The sequence below is a fragment of the Microcebus murinus genome, chromosome 18, assembly GCF_040939455.1.
Source record: "Microcebus murinus isolate Inina chromosome 18, M.murinus_Inina_mat1.0, whole genome shotgun sequence".
Classification (NCBI taxonomy): domain Eukaryota; kingdom Metazoa; phylum Chordata; class Mammalia; order Primates; family Cheirogaleidae; genus Microcebus; species Microcebus murinus.
In genome coordinates, this window is record NC_134121.1 from 4222347 (window position 1) to 4241851 (window position 19505).

Genomic DNA, 19505 nt, shown 5'->3' on the forward strand with positions numbered 1-19505 from the left:
GCTCAGGCTGGTCTTGAACTCAAACGATCCTCCCACCTTGGCTTCCCAGAGTGCTAGGATTACAGGTGTGAGCCACCATGGCTGGCTTTTATTAGAATTTATATTAGTCTTTAATTTTACCTCTCATTGCAGTTACTATTTTTTTTTTTTTTTTTTTTTTTTTTGAGACAGAGTCTCACTTTGTTGTCCAGGCTAGAGTGAGTGCCGTGGCGTCAGCCTAGCTCACAGCAACCTCAAACTCCTGGGCTCGAGTGATCCTCCTGCCTCAGCCTCCCGAGTAGCTGGGACTACAGGCATGCGCCACCATGCCCAGCTAATTTTTTATATATATATCAGTTGGCCAATTAATTTCTTTCTATTTATAGTAGAGACGGGGTCTCGCTCTTGCTCAGGCTGGTTTTGAACTCCTGACCTTGAGCAATCCGCCCGCCTCGGCCTCCCAAGAGCTAGGATTACAGGCGTGAGCCACAGCGCCCGGCCTGCAGTTACTATTTTTCTATTTCCTAACTGGAACTGAAATATATTTCAGTAGTTTATCACGTTTATACATGCGCATGCACACACACACATACACAGTGCTAATAGGATAAATTAAGAACAATGAAAATGAATCGAATTGGCAATTTTGAGTAATTTCAGAGGCAAAATAGAAATCCCCCCTTGCCTCCATTCCTGAATGATGCCTGAATTCGACCTTCACTTCTTGGGGTGCCTATTTAGCTCCTACTTCTGGGGACTTCCCTCCTCTCTCAGACACTTGCACCTTGTGTTAGGAGCAGCCGTGGTTGTACAATGTGACCCTGCCTTCCCTACTTCCTGGCTCTAGACGGTGGTTCAGTGCCCAACACCGGCCCAAAGTTGGGTAGACCAGAACCTCTTCCTTGGGAATTTGGATTGGTTTCCATTTTTATTGTGGTCTTCTAGAAAGAGAGAGAGAAAAACCCAAAAGAGACTGGAGACTGGTGCTGTCACTGCTTATCCTACAGCCATGTAGATCTGAATTGAGAAAAGAATGAAGCAGGGCACAGGTGGAAAGCAGTCCTATTAGAGTCCCTGGTTCAACTGGTAGTTTGCTTTTGATGCCCTGCTTGGAACTCCGAGAGACATCTATATCTTTATCTACATTCTTTATTGTTTACTTTACCACATTTGATATTTCCTACTTGTTACCCATGTAATACTAACTAAACAATCCCTTAGTAAAGCTTTCCCTGCCCCTTCTCTTCTTTTCAGTAATGAGCTTCAAGGTCAGAAATCCTTACGTGTACAAGCTGCACATGCTGCTTTTTTAAAAAACACACCATTTAATGGTGTGTCCACAGGGCTCAGGCTTGGCCTATGGATACATGACATGATGCACATCCAAATTAAGTGCCTGCAGGTGGTTTCTTAAAAACACCTTCATAATGTCCTAGTGCAGGATGTAATTTTAATAGCATTAAATATAAACATCTCAAAATTGTGTGTTGATTATAGTTAGCTTAAATTTCTAGCAGATGCAACCTTGTGAATTTTTGTGAGTTTTCAGGGTCTTCAGCATGACTCTCAGTGGTTATGAATTATGTCTCATGACAAAAGCACACAGAGGCACACATACTGTGTAGAATATGCATTGGCTCAGCTGACAAAGGGTTCACGTGTCTTCATGTGGTCAGTGGGGTGACCAGCAGGAAGGTCAGAGTGCTGCTCCCACAGTATGCTGAAGCTCAAGGAAGCGCCACAGTGGATGGACCCCAAAGCCAGCAGCTTTGGCCTCCTCCAGCCAGCCAGGGAAGGCTGTCCCTGAGCTGCCTGTGATGTTGGCTGCTGCCAGGTACTGTGTGGGCTGCCAGCCCAGCTCCAGGTGTGTTGTCCCCTTCCCCCATCACTTTCCTGTTACCCAAACATTTTACACTTACTGCTTCAGCAAAGAAAGTTTATAGAGAGTGCATTCTCCAGATGTCTGTTAGATAAACTGCCCCATCCCTGGAGCTAAAAAATTTGTTCTCTATTCACCTGAAAACCACCTGGGGCTAAAAACCACCTGGGGAGTGGGCACTGGTCTGAGGGGGAGGAGTGTTGCCTAAGGCTGGCTTTGATCTCACTTTACTCACTTAACAGGTACTTACATAGTGTGCTGTCTGTGCCAGGTAGTGTTTCAAGCACTTTACCCTCTTAACTCATTTAATCCTCTTAACAACCCAGTGAGGTACCAGCCGCTATTATCCTCAATTAACAGAAAAGGAAACTGAGGCATGGGAAATTAAGTAACTTGTTCAGGATCCTACAGCCTGTATGATATATATTTCTGAAGAGCTATTATTTAGTGAAATTTGTCATATTAATTCCTATATCCTATTTAAATATTTATATTTAAAGACAGACTGTAGAGAATCTTTCAATGAGGTAAAGAATCATCTCCAAATAAATTTTCTTTTTTCTTTTTTGTTTTGAGAGGGTTTCACTCTGTTGCCCAGTCTGGAGTGCAGTGGCATCATCATAGCTGCCTATAACCTCAAACTCTTGTGTTCAAGTGATCCTCCTGCCTCAGTCTCTTGAGTAGCTAGGATTGCAGACTGGCCCTACTACACCCAGTTAATTTTTTATTTTTTTATTTTTGTAGAGATGGGATCTTGCCATGTTGCCCAGGCTAGTCTTCAACTCTTGGCCTCAAGTAATCCTCCTTGCCTCCGCCTCCCAAAGTGCTGGGATTACTGGCATAAGCCACCGTGCCCTGCTTCCAAGTCAATTTTTGTATTTATGTGCACACTTGCTTAACTTGCTGTCAATTTTTGAAGGCTCCAAATTTTCAGTGTCTAACACAATCACCTTGGCTAGATTTTTGAAGGGCAGAATTATGTACAAGAGCACACTAGTGGTAGCAGAAATCACAGGCTCTACATTTCCAGGGTGTGAGGAAGGAGAGTTCTCTCAGAATGTCACAGCTGATTGTCTCAAGGTCGAGGTTCTTAGGGTCCCTGCCCGGCCTAGGGATAGGCTAGGCGGTGTCATCCAGAGGGTGAGAGCAAACGTGAAAACAAATACCCTAAAAAACCGAAACTGCTCTGAAGCACGGGTCTGAGTTTTCTATGATGTTTTTCTAACATATTGTTTATAAAACGGCTTCATAAGAATTCCTCGAGGAAAAGTTGACAAATAACTTGTCACTTGAACAATTTTAATAATCAGGTAGAAAAGAAAGCTCACTTAAGCCATTTAAGGGAAGCCTGAGGTCAGACTGGCTGGTCACTGGGAGTGCCCCAGGAGAGCACTTGAAATGTATGTAATTCTGAGAAGAGGGTCTTGAGTTGTCACTAGCTTTTCACAGAGGTCAAAGGGCCCCCAAAAGGCGCAAAATCTCCGCCCAACACCGTTTCTTTAGAGATCCTGAGAGAGTGAACCTGGAGGAGGGTGGGAGCAGGTGGATAATTTGGCGGCACGACCTTTGCTTTTAGACGGCGTGGGCAAAGCGGGACCGTCGGGGTTGCTCCTTCAACCTCCCGGGCCCCAGCAGCCTGTGCCCTGGCACTGAGACGCCTCCGGGTCGCCTGCGGCTGACTGCAAGACCCGCTCCTCCGGAGTCCGCCCCCTGCGGGCTGAGCCTGAGGCGTGGCCGCCTTTACCTGCTCCCAGGCCCCGCGCGGAGTGGAGCGGGAACTAGCTGTGGCCGCGCCGGACCGCAAGCTCCTAGGCCGCCGCGGTGTGTGGGCGAGGGTCGCCCTGGCGGCAGGCGCCGCGCCCCGAGGCGCGCACTCCTTTCTCGGCGGAGGGAGCGGGTGCCGTGGCACTGCGTCCTACAAGACCCGCTGACGCCGCGGAGGCCGGCAGTCGGCGCGGAGGCCGGCGCGCGTGTGTGCGTTGGCGCCGCTGCGAGGCGGGGACGCGCGGGGCTCGCGGCCGAGCGGCGTCTAGGGCGGCGGCCGCGGCAGCAGCGGCGGCCCGGGCGGAGAGGGCCGAGCCGGCCGGGGATGGGGAGGACCGGGCCCCGCACATCTTCAGGGCGCGCGGGCGGCTCCGGGCGCGCACAGTGACGGCGGCGGCGCCCTGGCCGGACAGCACCGAGGCCGCTTCTCCACAGAGCCCGTGGCCGGCGGCGGGCCGGGCCATGCGGAGCGCCCAGGGCCGGGCCAGGCCTCGCTGACCCCGGCCCCGCGCGACGGCCTTCCCCGTTTCCGCTCCCGCCTCTCGGCATGAGAGTCTTCCCGGGCCCGGGGCCGCGGCTGCCCCAGACCCGCCGCCCGCGGGTGCGCTGCGGGCCTGCGGGCCCGTGGTGCTGATCGCCGCCCGCCGCGCCGCGCCGCCCTCCCGCCGCTGCGTGCCCCGGGGGCGCGGCCATGGAGGTGGTGGGCGACTTCGAGTACAGCAAGAGGGACCTCGTGGGACACGGGGCCTTCGCCGTGGTCTTCCGGGGGCGGCACCGCCAGGTGAGCGCCGCCCGCCCAGCCGGCTGGGGCGAGGCCGGGCCCCGGGCCGCGGCCGGACTGGGCGGCCCTGAGCCCGGCGAAGCCGGGTCCCCTCCTGGGCTTGCCGCCCCGGGCCCGCCCCGTGTGCTGTCAGTGTCGCGGGTGGTGTTGTTGCGAGGGTGGTTCGCAGGCCGCAGCCGCTAGGCAGCGCGCCCCTCCCGAGCGGCCGCTGGCGTCCCCTGCCGGGCGGTGTGCTCGGACCGCAGCGTCCCGCCCGCAGAAGCCTGCCACCTGAAGTCACCTGGACCCAAAGTAGGCTGCGCGGTCCCTTGCACGTCTCGAGGCTCGGGTTCGGCGGACCTGCGGTGCCCCCCGCCCTGGGCTGCCGGGCTAGTCACCTTCGAGGCTGATAATTGCAGAGCCGGCGGAAAACGGGCGGGCTTCCCGTCAGCCGGAGGCTGCTGGGACTGGAGGTGTCGCGTTTCCCAGCGCTGGCCCTGCACCCGCCAGCCCGGACCGTCCTCCCCCCGGGCCAGATAGGGGGGCTCTGAGTGGGTCAGACTTTAGATTCCTTTTCAGTCTAAATAAACGTGAAAACATGTTCAAGCCTTAACAATTCTTTTAAAAAGCGTTTTCTGTTTCACAAGTCTTGGTTACACAAGGTTTTATAATCTCAGGAAAGGAACCTCGAGAGTGAAAATAATCATAAAGAGCTTGGCAGCTCTGATTGTTGCCAGGGTGCATGTTAAAAGTAAACTGACTTTGTGGTTTATTGGGTGAAGTAATACTACTTACCCTTCATTTATTAGGGAAATAACTTAAAACTCAAGAAAAAGTTACAATACAGAATAATCCTGCCAAGCTAAAAAATAGTTTTCAATTAACCATATCACCCTCCAAATTTGTTCCCACATTTCTCATAACTTATAAGTGGTTGTAAAGTATATTTATTATTTTTGGTAGGTGTGTTGTAGGACATTGTTTTGTTAATGCTATAATTTATGAAATCATTCTAGTGGAGATTCAGGTTCTTTTCCATTTTCCCTATTGCTATACATTTATTTGCTAAAAACACTTTGTGCTTATAGATTTTTTTTCTGTTGAATTATTTCTGTGGAATAATCTCTAGGAGTAATACTGTTTTTCTTTTTCAGAAAACTGATTGGGAGGTAGCTATTAAAAGTATTAATAAAAAGAACTTGTCAAAATCACAAATACTGCTTGGAAAGGAAATTAAGATCTTAAAGGTATGTTACTTTATGTAGTATTTTACACTAGGTTAAAACTTAACTTCAAAGGCCATCCTTTGCAATTTTGGTAGTTGGACCTAAATTTAAGAATTTTCAACTGTTGCTTTCATTTTCACATACTTAAGTTTTTTGTTTGTTTTTTTGAAACATCAAGTACTGTGAGGCTATTTTTAAGAATAGATGTTTGTGGCTCTTGGCCAAAGCCAGAGGGATTTTGTGAAGACTGATTTTGGATTCTCATAATTGCTTCTCTCTTCTAGTTATTGTGTTATTGTTTGAGAGGAGGGCCAGGCAGATGCATCTTACACATTGTTACCTCTTCTGTTGACCCTTTTCACATTACTATTTTAAGTTTTTTAGGGAGAGTGGGGACACTTGAGGTCTTTCTTCTTTATAAGTTGAAGAAAGTTATTTTCCTTGGAGGTGCTCTTTTTAAATCACTCACTACCAGTATTATCCAAGAGAGATGCTTTGAGAAAAAAGAGGTTCCATGTCAAATAAGTTTGGAAAATCCTGTTTACTAAATACTACTTGGAGAGTCACAAAGCACCTGGCTCATAAAAGTCTGAAAAAGTCTACAGTGAAGAAACTGGTTTCAGTGTACTTAACCCAGTTTTTCCAAACTAATGGGAGCATAGAACCTTCATCTAAAACTTCAGCTTTCCTCAAAACTATTTCCTGTGGAGAGCTCCTTGGTAGGAATTATGGCTCTTTGAGCTGACAGTTATAATTCATTTGCTTCCAGGCATATACTGTACTTTTTAAAAAGTACTTTGGAATTTCATACCTTTATTGCTGTTAAAAATTGCATATTGGGGGGGCGGGGGTGGGTATATACATACATAATGAATGAGATGTGTACCATCTGGGGGATGGTCATGCTGGAAACTCAGACTTTTGGAGGGAGAGGGAGAAAGGGCATTTTTTGAAACCTTAACATTTGTACCCCTATAATATGCCAAAATAAAAAAAAAGTAAACAAAAAAAATTGTATATTAAATTTAAAAGACTAGTAGAAAATTTATTTTGTAAATGAGAGTACTCACTTTGTTAAGAGTCTAAATGATGGTGGTGGGAAAAAAAATTTAGTCCTAAGTAAAGTTAATCAGACACATTTCTTATTTTTTTTTCTTTTTTCAATATTTTATTTGCTTTTCTTCATTGTGGCAATTTCTTATTCTTTAGTAGATTGACTTGTTCTAGTCTATTAATAGAAGTATAATATACTAGAAATAGTATGTATTTGTATATACACTTTAATTTTTATTTGCATATCAAAATATATTAAAATTGTTGAAATACCTATAAATATTTTTCTTTCTCAATTCTCTTGACAGGAACTTCAGCATGAAAATATTGTAGCACTCTATGATGTTCAGGTACCTTATTTTGAATTTTTTAAAAAATAAAATTTTTTTAGTTTGATACAAATTTAAGTGAATCTTGATAGAAATAAAAAATTGCCTTAATTCTTGTTGAAAAGACATACAGCTTAAGTTATATGTTTATTAAGAAATTGTTTCAAATAGCATAGAGCAATAGGCTAAAATAAATAATGTGCTGCACGAGTAAATTTATTAATAATCAACAATATGCTATAGAGGTAGTATTGTTTTAGGTCAAGCAAAGGAATATTGATACCAAATCTAGCGTTTCTGTGATAAATGTAGAAAGGACTATTGTGGGCTATTAAAAAATTAAATAGAGTTTTTTCTTATTACGAAAGCAACATTTATAAATTGAATAAATATTAGAAAATAAAATAAATAAAAACAAGGACACTATACATATCCATTACCCAGATATATCTGTGATTTTCAACGTAGCATACAGTAGAGGTATAGTTTATTTGGAGTTGGGAAGGCTGGGTTCTAAAGTCATCTTCTAAGGCAAAATTTCATTATAGTCAAAGTTACTCTTGGAAATCATTTTAAGAGCCTAGCTTTGGAGAAATTTACTGTTTCTGAGTAGAGCACTAGATTAAGTAGTTGGCTTATATTTGGGGCCATATTATGTAGGGATTTTTTTTTTTTTTTTTTGAGACAAAGTCTCACTCTGTCTCCCTGGCTAGAGTGCAGTGGCATCACTATAGCTCACTGCAACCTCTAACTCCTGGTAACTCCTGGGCTCAAGCAGTCATCCCGCCTTGGCCTCCCAAAGTGCTAGGATTACAGGTGTGAGCCATTAGGAGGAACATACTAAAAAACGTGAGTTATTAGTCAGGAATTTCAAGGTGACTGTGTTAAAGTGTCTTATTATTTTGTTCATTGTATACTACTGGAACTAATTTATAAAAATAAGAAGTATCAATCACATGAATGCAGTTTTGAGCACTCCACTATCAAGTAAACAGAGTCTTGACCTTATTTTTCAGAATTGCTTTTTTTTTTTTTTTTTTTTTTTTTTTTTGAGACAGAGTCTCGCTTTGTTGCCCAGGCTAGAGTGAGTGCCGTGGCGTCAGCCTAGCTCACAGCAACCTCAAACTCCTGGCTCAAGCAATCCTCCTGCCTCAGCCTCCCAAGTAGCTGGGACTACAGGCATTCGCCACCATGCCCGGCTAATTTTTTGTATATATTAGTTGGCCAATTAATTTCTTTCTATTTATAGTAGAGACGGGGTCTCGCTCTTGCTCAGGCTGATTTCGAACTCCTGACCTCGAGCAATCCGCCCGCCTCGGCCTCCCAGAGAGCTAGGATTACAGGCGTGAGCCACCGCGCCCGGCCCAGAATTGCTTTTTTGATTCTAATTGTTCATCAAGGGGTACAGTATATTGAGAGGCTAGTGCAATAGTTTTATCAACTTGAAATTAAAATAATTTTTACTGGCCATTAGTTTTGGAGAGCTTTCTAGAGTTTATACATTGAGAACATATTTAAATTGAGAACTTTTGACATTGTAAAAATCAGGCTTCAGTTTAGATGACACTTAAAAATGCATTTTTCCTTATAACTACAAAAATAATATATGCCCATAGTTAATATAATCAAACATTGTCAAAGTGATAAATTAGAAAAGAAATGACAATTTCCAGAAATAATCACTGGTATATTTCTTTTAGAATTTTCTATATTAATCTATAACCATCTATACTTAATTTTTTAAGCTTTTCATTATGAGAAACTTAGTAGTAGTGTACAGAAATGCAACTTGTTTTATTAAGCTTAATGTATGTTGCATACCTTTTAATAATCAGTATGAAGCCGGGCGCGGTGGCTCACGCCTGTAATCCTAGCTCTTGGGAGGCTGAGGCGGGCGGATTGCTCAAGGTCAGGAGTTCAAAACCAGCCTGAGCAAGAGCGAGACCCCGTCTCTACTATAAATACAAAGAAATTCATTGGCCAACTGATATATATATAAAAAAATTAGCCGGGCATGGTGGCGCATGCCTGTAGTCCCAGCTACTTGGGAGGCTGAGGCAGAAGGATCGCTTGAGCCCAGGAGTTTGAGGTTGCTGTGAGCTAGGCTGACGCCACGGCACTCACTCTAGCCTGGGCAACAAAGTGAGACTCTGTCTCAAAAAAAAAAAAAAAAAAATAATCAGTATGATACCATAGGGCTAAATGATAATTTATTTGCTTAAAACCCAATCATGGCCATTTGGATTGTTTCTTATTCCCTATCAGAAGCAGTGCTGCAGAGAAAGCTATGTACATAATGTGTTTGCTTATTTTTGTAGTGTTCTTGTAGAATAAATTACTTGAAGTGGAATTGCTTGGTCAGAGATATTAGCTTATCTTCCAAAAGGTTATACCAGTTTATTTTGATTAATAGTGACCTATCTTTTTTGGGGAGGGGGCAATCTCATAGACAGAAAATATCTTAAGTTTTAAATTTTTTATTTCTTAACTTATTAGTGCATTGACCATCTTATTGTTTTATTTGCCTTTTTTTTTTTTTTTTTCTTTTGAGACAGGGTCTTGCTATGTCTTCTGGGCTAGAGTGCAGTGGCATCATCATAGCTCACTGCAGCCTCCAACTCCTGGGCTCAGTCGATCCTCCTGCCTCAGCCTGCTGAGTAGCTGGGACTACAGGCACGTTCCACCATGCCCAGCTAATTTTCCTATTTTTTGTAGAAACGACATCTCACTCTTGTTCAGGCTGGTCTCGAACTTCTGGCCTCAAGCAGTCCTCCCACCTCAGTCTCCCAAAGTGCTAGGATTACAGGCATGAGCCACTGTACTTGGCCTATTTGCCTTTTCATATTTCTTCTGTGACATTCCCTTTACTGTCCTGTGATGTTTCTGTTGTGTGCATCTCTTACTGATTTCTTTGTGATGATTATTTTTTAAGCCAGTTAATGAGATGTACAAGAGTATAGTGGTGAGCAAATTAGAAAAGGTCCTTGTCCTTGTGGAGCTTACAGTATAACTGGGGAAGATTAACTAAGTGTGCCAGGTGCTGTAAAGTAGAACTATTGGAGAGGTTTGAAGGAAACAATATGTGAGTTAGAGGAGTGGGGCTAGAGAATGATCCCTGAAGAACTGATGTTTAAATAGTCTTGATAGATGAGTGAGAGATGGTGAGGCAGGGGTTGGTGGGAGCAGAACAAGTGTAAAGACCACAGACAGGAAAGATCTCTGAATTTGAGGAAACAGAAGAAGGCCAGTGTGCCAGGCGTACAGGAATGAGGGGGTGGGGGGAGAGAGGAGAGAGAGAGAGAGGAGAGAGGTGTTAGATGATGCTGGAGAGTTCAGTTGGGGCCAGAGCTGATCTTTATTCTAAGGACAGAGCAAAGCTGTTGAAGAGTTTTAAAAGCAAGAGAGTGATATCATGTCTGTTTTTCAAAAGATCAATCTTGAACGTTCTGGGCCATGAGATAAAAAGTGTCAATTAGGAATACTTACCTGTATGATAGTTTTTGGTCTGGATCAATATCTACCTCTTGGTAATCTTAGTGTAGCAAGAAAAGGATGATCCATTTAATAGTGCTGGAAAAACTGAGACATCTGAGAAAAATAAAGTTGGGACCTTCTTCTCATCATTTTTCCAAAATAATTTGCAGATGAGTTAAAGGCTTAAATATATAAAATAAATGATAAATAACAATCTTAGAATAATATTGAGATGACTATATATAGAATCTAAGATAGACATTTTAAATCAAGATAAACTCTGAAGCTATAGTAGAGACATCTGAAAATTTTAAACTTGTTTTACAGCAAATAATACAGTGAACAAACTGACATCCATAAAAAAAAAATGATACATGCCATAACATAAGAATCTCAAACATTCTGTTGAGAAAAAGAAGCCAACCATATACTGCTACTGTGTGATTGTGTTTTTGTGAATTTCAAGAAGAGAGAACTAACAAAGGGTGATAGAAATTAGAACAGATGTTGCCTCTTGGTAGCAGGGATTGATGACAGAGGGGCAGGAAGAAACTTGGGTGATTGAAATGTTATGTATTTTGATTGGCAGGGTAGTTACATGGGTGTATACATTTGTCACAACTCGCTGGACTGAATGCTTAAATCAGATGTGTTAGTGTATGAAAATTATACCTCTATAAAATGCAAAAAAAGGCCATTGGAAAAATAATAGTTTGAGAAAATATTTACAACACAACAGATGACAGGCTAAGATCTAAAACTTGTAAATCCTCTCACAAATTGGTAAGGAAAAGACAATTCAAAGAGAAAATGAAGAATATAAATTGTTAGTTTTCATAAGAGAAATAAAAATGGCTAATAAGTAAATGATACTCATGGATAAATAGTCAGGGAGATGTAAATTAAAGTAACAGTGAGATGCCACTTCTCACCCATCCAATTGGCAAAATTTAAAAGTACAGTAATTCTTACAGGTGAAGTTGAGAGACAGAGTAATGTAGAGCAAGGGTCCTCATAGTTTTTAAACAGGGCCAGTTCACTGTCCCTCAGACTGTTGGAGGGCCGGACTATAGTTTAAAAAAAACAATGAACAAATTCCTATGCACACTGCACATATCTTATTTTGAAGTAAAATAAACAAACGGGCAAAAACACCCGCATGTGTCCCGCGGGCCATAATTTGAGGACACCTGGTATAGAGTATTCTCACGTGTCACTTGTGGAAATATAAATTGTTAAAACATTTTTGGAACATTGTCGGGCAGTACCTGTTTCTGTCCCTTTGCTTCCATCCCTCTTAAGAATATTCCACCATACCCATGAGAGTGATCCATTAACGCAAGTCAGGACATGCTGCTGCTCTGCTCAGAGTCCTGCAGTGGCTCCCCATTTTTATCCCAGTAAAAACCAAAGTCCTTTTTTTTTTTTATTTCGGCATATTATGGGGGTACAGATTTTAAGGTTTCAATAAATGCCCTTTTTCCCCCTCCACAAGTCTGAGTTTCCAGCATGACCATCCCCTAGATGGTGCATATCTCACTCATTATGTATGTATATACCCACCCCCCTCCCCCCTGCCCGATACCCTATTACTGTAGTACCTATGTGTCCACTTAGGTGCTGCTCAGTTAATACTAGTTTGCTGGTGAGTATATGTGGTGCTTGTTTTTCCATTCTTGGGATACTTCACTTAGTAGTATGGGTTCCAGCTCTAACCAGGAAAAAAATATAAGATGTGCTATATCACCATTGTTTCTTAGAGCTGAATAGTACTCCATGGTATACATATACCACATTTTATTAATCCATTCTTGGATTGATGGGCACTTGGGCTGTTTCCACAGCCTTGCAATTATGAATTGTGCTGCTATAAACATTCAAGTGCAGGTGTCTTTTTTGTAGAGTGTCATTGGATCTTTTGGGTAGATGCCCAGTAATGGGATTGCTGGATCAAATGGTAGATTCACTTGTATAGCTTTAAGGTATCTCCATATTGCTTTCCACAGAGGTTGAACTAGTTTGCAGTCCCACCAGCAGTGTAGGAGTGTTCCTCTCTCTCCGCATCCACGCCAGCATTTATGTTCGGGGTCTTTTTGATAAAGGCCATTCTCACTGGAGTTAAGTGATATCTCATTGTGGTTTTGATTTGCATTTCCTTGATGATTAGAGATGTTGAGCATTTTTTCATGTTTGTTGGCCATTCTTCTGTCGTCTTTAGAAAAGTTTCTCTTCGAGTCCTTTGCCCACTTTTTAATAGGGTTATTTGATTTTTTTCTTGCTGATTTTCATGAGTTCTAAGTATATTCTAGTTATCAGCCCCTTATCAGATGCATAAGATGCAAACTTTTTCTCCCATTCTGTAGGTTGTCTGTTTACTTTCATGACTGTTTCTTTGGCTGTGCAGAAGCTTTTTAATTTGATCATGTCCCATTTATTTATTTTTGTTTCTGCTGTGATTGCCTTTGGGGCATAAACTCTTTGCCTAGGCCGATGTCTAGGAGAGTGTTTCCAACTTTTTCCTGTAGAATTCTAATAGTTTCATACCTTAGGTTTAAGTCTGTTATCCAGCGTGAGTTGATATTTGTGAGAGGTGAAAGGTGTGGGTCCTGTTTTAGCCTTCTACAGGTGGCTATCCAGGTTTCCCAGCACCATTTATTGAAAAGGGATTCTTTTCCCCAGCGTATGTTTTTGTCTGCTTTGTCAAAGATTAGATGGCTATATGAGGATGGTTTTATATCAGGGTTCTAAGATCTGTTCCACTGGTCAATATTCCTATTTTTATCCCAATACCAGATTATTTTAATTATTACAGCTTTGTAGTATAGTTTGATATCTGGCATATTAATACCTCCCATTTTGTTTTTGTTGCCTAGAATTGCTCTTGATATTCGGGGTCTTCTTTGGTTCCATATGAAGGGTAAAATTATTTTTTCTATATCTGTGAAGAATGCTGATGGGATTTTAATAGGTATTGCATTGAATCTGTAGATCAGTTTGCGTAGTATAGACATTTTAATGATGTTGAGTCTGCCAATCCACGAGCGTGGAATGGATTTCCATCTGTTTACATCCTCTGCTATTTCCTTCCTCAGTGTTTCATAGTTTTCCCTGTAGAGGTCTTTTACCTCCTTGGTTAAGTATATTCCTAGGTACTTTAATTTCTTTGTTGCTATTGTGAAGGGAATTGAGTCTTTGATTTGGTTCTCAATTAGATTGTTGTTGGCGTATATGAATGCCTCTGATTTCTGTGTATTGATTTTGTATCCTGAGACTTTACTAAATTCATTTATCAGTTCCAGGAGTTTCTTGGTTGAATCTTTGGGGTTTTCTAAATATAATATCATATCATCAGCAAACAGTGAAAGTTTGAACTCTTCTGGCCCTATTTGGATACCTTTAATTCCACTTTCCTGTCTGATTGCTGTAGCCAGAACTTCCAGCACTATGTTGAATAGAAGTGGAGATAGTGGGCAGCCTTGTCTGGTTCCAGTTCTAAGTGGGAATGCTTTCAATTTTTCCCCATTCAGTATGATGTTGGCTATGGGTCTATCATATATGGCTTGTATCATTTTTAGGTATGTTCCTTCTATGCCTATTTTATTAAGTGTTCGTATCATGAAAGGGTGTTGAATTTTGTCAGAGGCTTTTTCTGCATCTACTGAAAGAATCATGTGGTCTTTGTTTTTGCTTCTGTTTATCTGGTGAATTGCATTTATAGATTTACGTATGTTGAACCATCCCCGCATCCCTGGGATGAAGCCCACTTGGTCGTGATGGATTATTTTTTTGATAAGCATCTGGATTCGGTTAGCTAAAATTTGCTGAAAATTTTTGCATCTATATTCATAAGGGATATTGGTCTGTAGTTTCCTTTTATTGTTGCATCCTTTCCTGGTTTTGGTATCAGAGTAATATTCGCTTCGTAAAAGGTGTCGGTGAGGTTTCCATTCTTCTCGATGTTGTGGAATAGTTTCTGCAAGATAGGTACTAGTTCTTCTTTGTAAGTGTGGTAAAATTCAGGTGTGAAACCATCTGGACCAGGACTTTTCTTTTTAGGGAGATTTTTAATTGCTGTTTCTATTTCAGCTGTTGAGATTGGTCTGTTCAGGAAATCTATTTCTTCCTGGTTGAGCCTAGGGAGGCTGTGTGTTTCTAGAAATTTGTCCATTTCCTCCACATTTTCCAGTTTGTGTGCATAAAGATTTTTGTAGTATTCATAAATTATACCTTATATCTCTTGGGGATCAGTTGTGATATCTCCTTTTATGTTCCTGATGGAGCTTATTAGAGATTTCTCTTTTCTGCTTTTCGTTAGCTTAGCCAGTGGCGCGTCAATTTTGTTTATTTTTTCAAAGAACCAACTTTTTGTTTTATTAATCTCCTGAATAGCTTCCCTGTTTTCAATTTTGTTTAGTTCTGATTTGATCTTGTTGATTTCACTTCTTCTACTGGGCTTGGGGTTGGTCTGTTCTTCTTTTTCCAGCTTTTTGAGTCGTTTCATTAGATTGTCTATTTGTGATCTTTTTGACTTTTGGCTATAGGCATTTATGGAGATAAACTTTCCTCTCAGTACTGCCTTAGCTGTGTCCCAGAGGATTTCATAACTTGTCTCTCCATTGTCATTTTCTTCATAGAATTTTTTTATTTCCATCTTGATTTCTTCATTTATGAAGTAATCATTTAGTAGGAGGTTGTTTAATTTCCACGTTTTTGTGTAGAAATGTGAGTTTCTGTTAGGGTTGATTTCTACTTTTATTCCACTGTGATCTGAGAAAATACATGGTATGATTTCTACTTTTTTTTAATTTCTTGAGGTTAACTTTGTGTCCTAGGATATGGTTAATCTTAGAGAACATCCCGTGAGCTGATGAGAAGAACGTATATTCAGTGGATTTTGGGTAGAATGTCCTACAAATGTCAATCAGACCCAATTGTTCTAGAGTTTTGTTTAAGTCCATTATTTCCTTATTAATTTTCTGTTTGGAGGATCTATCTTGTGCCGTCAGTGGGGTGTTGAAATCTCCGGTGATTATGGAATTGCTATTAATCCATTTGCTTAGATCCAGTAAGGCTTGTTTTATGAATCTGGGTGCACCTAAGTTGGGTGCATATATATTTAAAATTGTTATCTCTTCTTGTTGAACTGTGCTCTTCACCATTATATAATGACCCTCTTTGTCTTTCACTACTTTTCTTGGTTTAAAAACTAAATCGTCTGAAATTAGAACTGCCACATGAGCCTATTTTTGGCTTCCATTTACTTGGAATACTGATCTCCACCCTTTCAGTTTTAGTTATATGCATTCTTGGAGGTTAGATGTGTTTCCTGAAGACAGCATATACTTGGCCTGTATTTTCTTATCCATTCAGCCAGCCTATGTCTCTTGAGTGGAGAGTTTAAGCCATTCACATTTATTGAGAGAACTGATAGGTAAGGTAGATTACTGTTCATTCTGTTGGGTTGGATGTTGTTGCTTTGATTTCTCTTGAGCCCTTGTAATATCTGGCCTTTAATCTTTGGGTTTTGGTTGTTTTTATATTTGTGAGTTTTTATTATGTTGTTCCATGCGTAACACTGTTTTGAGTACTTCTTGTAGGGCTGGTCTTGTCTTGGTGAATTCTCCGAGACTTTGCTTATCTGAGAATGTCTTTATTTCTCCTTCATATACGAAGCTTAGTTTTTCAGGGAATAAGATTCTAGGCTGGGCATTGTTTTGTTTCAGCAGAGTGAGAATGGGGCCCCACTCTCTCCTTGCTTGTAAAGTCTCAGTAGATAATCAGTAAAGACTCAGTAGAGAAGTCTGGTGTTATTCAAATTGGCTTTCCCTTGTATGTTACTTGCTCTCTCTTCTTACAGCTCTTAGAAGGGCCTCTTTAGTTGCTATTTTGGTCAGTCTGATGACTGCATGTCATGACGTCTTTCTGTTTGCATTGAATCTCTCAGGGGTCCTCTGAGCTTCTTAAACTTGTATATCGAGATTTTGAGCAAGGCCTGGGAAATTTTCCTCTATTATATCTTCAAATAGCTTGTCTAACCCTTGAGTGTTGTCTTCTTCCCCTTCTGGTAACCCTATGACCCTCACATTAGGTTTCTTCACATAATCCCACATCTCTTGTAGGCTTTTCTCTTTTCTCTTGTTTCTCTGCTCTATCTCTGTGACTGATTTATTTAATTGGAGGGTGTTATCTTCAAGCTCTGAGATTCTTTCTTCTGTTGATCTACCTTGTTCTTGAGACTTTCCACTGTATCTTGTAGTTCCCTGAATTGATTCCTCATTTACAGGAGTTTGGTTAAACTTTTCTTCATTGTGTCCATTTCTTAAGTGAACTTTTGTTCCAGGTCCTGGAGGCTTTTTGTGGTTTCTTTGTGTTGGTTATTGACTTGTTTTTGCAGGTCGTTGAATTTTCTTTGATCCACATACGAAATTCCTCTTCTGTCATTTTGGTTGCCTGATTTTGGTTGGTGTCTGTTTCTAGGGGGCTGGTGCTCCTCTTTGGGGGTGTGTTTTCCATTTGGTTCTTCATATTTCCAGAGTTCCTTCGCTAATTTCTTCCCATGTCAATCTCTTGTTGTTTCTTTCCTTTAGGTTTTTGTTTGGGTATTCACCTGCCTTGTTTAGTTTCTGAGCCGGTAGATGGTGTCTGTGGGTGAGATTTGACCACTCCCTGTATAATGAGTCAGTAGGTGCCGTGAAAAGGGTGTGCAGGATGTCTTCCCTGTCAGTAGGTGGCGCTTGCTTGGAGGAACAGGCTATGCTGTTGTTTTTGTGTCCTATCACCAGCTCTTGTTCCTCTAGAGAGACACTCTGGTGCCTCAGGTGGTGGGTGGGGCCCTGGGACTTCCAGGTGTGTTCCTATTCTCCCCCTCAGTGAGGGCTGGTCTAGGAGAGAGTCTGGGTGGAGCTGGGTTGAGTAAGTCTGCCCTCAGGCACCACCAATGCCATTAGCAGGGGTCAAAGTTCTGTTTTCTGCTTCCAGGCAAAGCTGACAGGGAGGGGCTGTAATGGCCCGGCTGAGCCAGAAAGTCTACATGTGGGGGTGGGGCTGTCTGAGACCCGCAGTCTGGAGCAGGCCTTGCTCCTTTCCACCTTCCCCAACTCTGGGGCTACTCTTGGGCCTCTACCAGCAGGCCAGACCACACACTACCAGGCCTCCCCTGGCTGTGCTGCCGGTGGGGAGGTTCCCTGTGCAGGAACACTACCTGGGTTGGGGCACGGCCTCTTTTTGGGAGGAGGGTTGCCTTCTAGGACGCTGATCTGCCCCTGAGGGCACACACACCTCAGTAGGCTGTTCATGTATATCCCTTCTGTGCCCCGCGCAATGCGAGACCTGGGTGCATGGGGTTTGGTCTGCAGGTCTCACCTCTGAGTCCCAGAGTTCAATCCCTATCCCCACCACGGAGAGGAGTGCCAGTCCCAATTCACCCACGGGGAGCCAAGCTGGGTCTGTGTCTCTCAGCCTCAGAGTCTGCCCCGTTCTCCTGGGATCACCGTGCCAGCAGCACCTGGGAGGGCTGGCGGGTAGGAAGCTCACAGTCTGAGTTCCCCTCAGTCAGCTGTAGAGCCCCAACAGGGAAGTTCCCGTTCTTTGGAGGTGCCTCCGGCGGGTGGCAGTATTGTCTCTCTGGGCAGCCACGGAGGAGAGAAGGAGGCTATATGGCGCCTGCCGCGCGACTCTGTGCACACGGAGGTGCCCGAGGGAGTTGGGAGCCTGGTGCCACGTCTGCTACTTGCTTACCGCTCACTGGCGGCAGCTGTCTCTGGGCTGGTGTCCGCAGGTCTCTCCAACCTCTGGGGAGCCCACCAGCAGTCTCAGATGCAGGGGAGGGGAAACTTGGCTGATTCACCTACCCTTTCCGCTGGTCTCCGGGCTACTCTGGTGGTCTCAGCTTCTGTTGTCCTCCGCAACCTCCTCCCATGGAGTCTCCTGTGGTGTCAGGTACCCCTCCTTCCGACCCTCATCCGCTGTGTGCTCATTTTCTTGCTTCTTTCTTCTAATTTTTGTTAGAATCTGTCTTTTCTGCAGAGACACTCTGTCTGGCGGTGTTTCTCGTCCGCCATCTTAATTCTCCTCCCCCAAAGTCCTTATTAACACGATCCAACTTGATTATCTCTGATTCCATTTCCTACTTCTTTGCACATTGCTGCTTTTGCTTCATCCACGTAGACCTCCTTGTGGTTCCCAAAGTGCTCCATACCCTGGACTGTTGCCTCTTTTTCCCTTTTTCCTAGAACCTTCTTCTTCCAGATTTACTGTACGATGTACAGCTATCTATGTAGTATATACAGGCGTATTTCAGATGTATTCCCCCAACCTTTTTTAGGTCTTTACTCACATATTATGTTCTCAGTGAAACTTTATTTAGCCACTCTAAATAAAATTGCAGTCCCTATCCCAAGCACTCTCTGTGTCCTTTTTTTGTGTTTTCTTTCAAAGCACTTATTACCCTCTAGCATACTGTTTATATTTCTTTTGTTGTTGTATATTTCTTTTGTTTGTTGTCTCTTCCTTGACCCTTCCCTCTTAGAATTTAAGCTTAAACAAAACAGGGCATTTATTTATTTGGTTGTTTATTAATTCATGTATGTATTTATTTTAGAGTCAGAGTCTTGCTCTATTGACCTGGCTAGAATGCAGTAGCACAATCATAGCTCACTGCTACCTCAGATTCCCGAGCTCAAGAGATTCTCTTGTCTCATCCTCCCGAGTAGCTGGGACTACAGGCATGCGCCACCATACCTGGCTAATTTTTAAATTTTTTGTAGAGGTGAGGTCTCTCTATATAGCCTGAGCTGGTTTTGAACTCATGGCCGCAAGTGATCCCCTCCCGCCTTGGCCATCCAAAGTGCTAGGATTACAAATGTGAGCCACTACACCTGGCCAGAACAGGGCATTTAAATGTTTGCTCACTGCTATGCTGGTATGTAGCTCAGTGCTTAGAATAGTGTCTTACAATATAGTAGTCAGTTTAAAAATATTTTAATTAAGAGGATATACATTTCCATTAAAAATAGGTATTGCTGTTACTAAGCAACCTTGAT

The 19505-nt window shown here is 42.7% G+C and overlaps 1 protein-coding gene across 9 annotated transcripts in view; it reads left to right on the plus strand.

Annotated features, from left to right (window-relative positions):
• Positions 1-3789: 3789 nt before the first annotated feature.
• The window catches only part of ULK2 (unc-51 like autophagy activating kinase 2), a 111911-nt gene continuing 96195 nt past the window's right edge, over positions 3790-19505 (plus strand). For 8 of the 9 annotated variants that reach the window (XR_012912999.1, XR_012913001.1, XR_012913000.1 and 5 more), the window contains exons 1-3: positions 3791-4403; positions 5537-5629; positions 6970-7011. Coding sequence is in view for 6 of the 9 variants with exons in the window: in XM_075994029.1 (XP_075850144.1) it covers positions 4314-4403; positions 5537-5629; positions 6970-7011 (225 nt within the window). In the remaining 3 variants the exon portion in view is untranslated. Of the gene's footprint in view, positions 4404-5536; positions 5630-6969; positions 7012-19505 lie in introns of all 9 variants that reach the window. The other variant, XM_075994034.1, reaches the window with a different exon arrangement.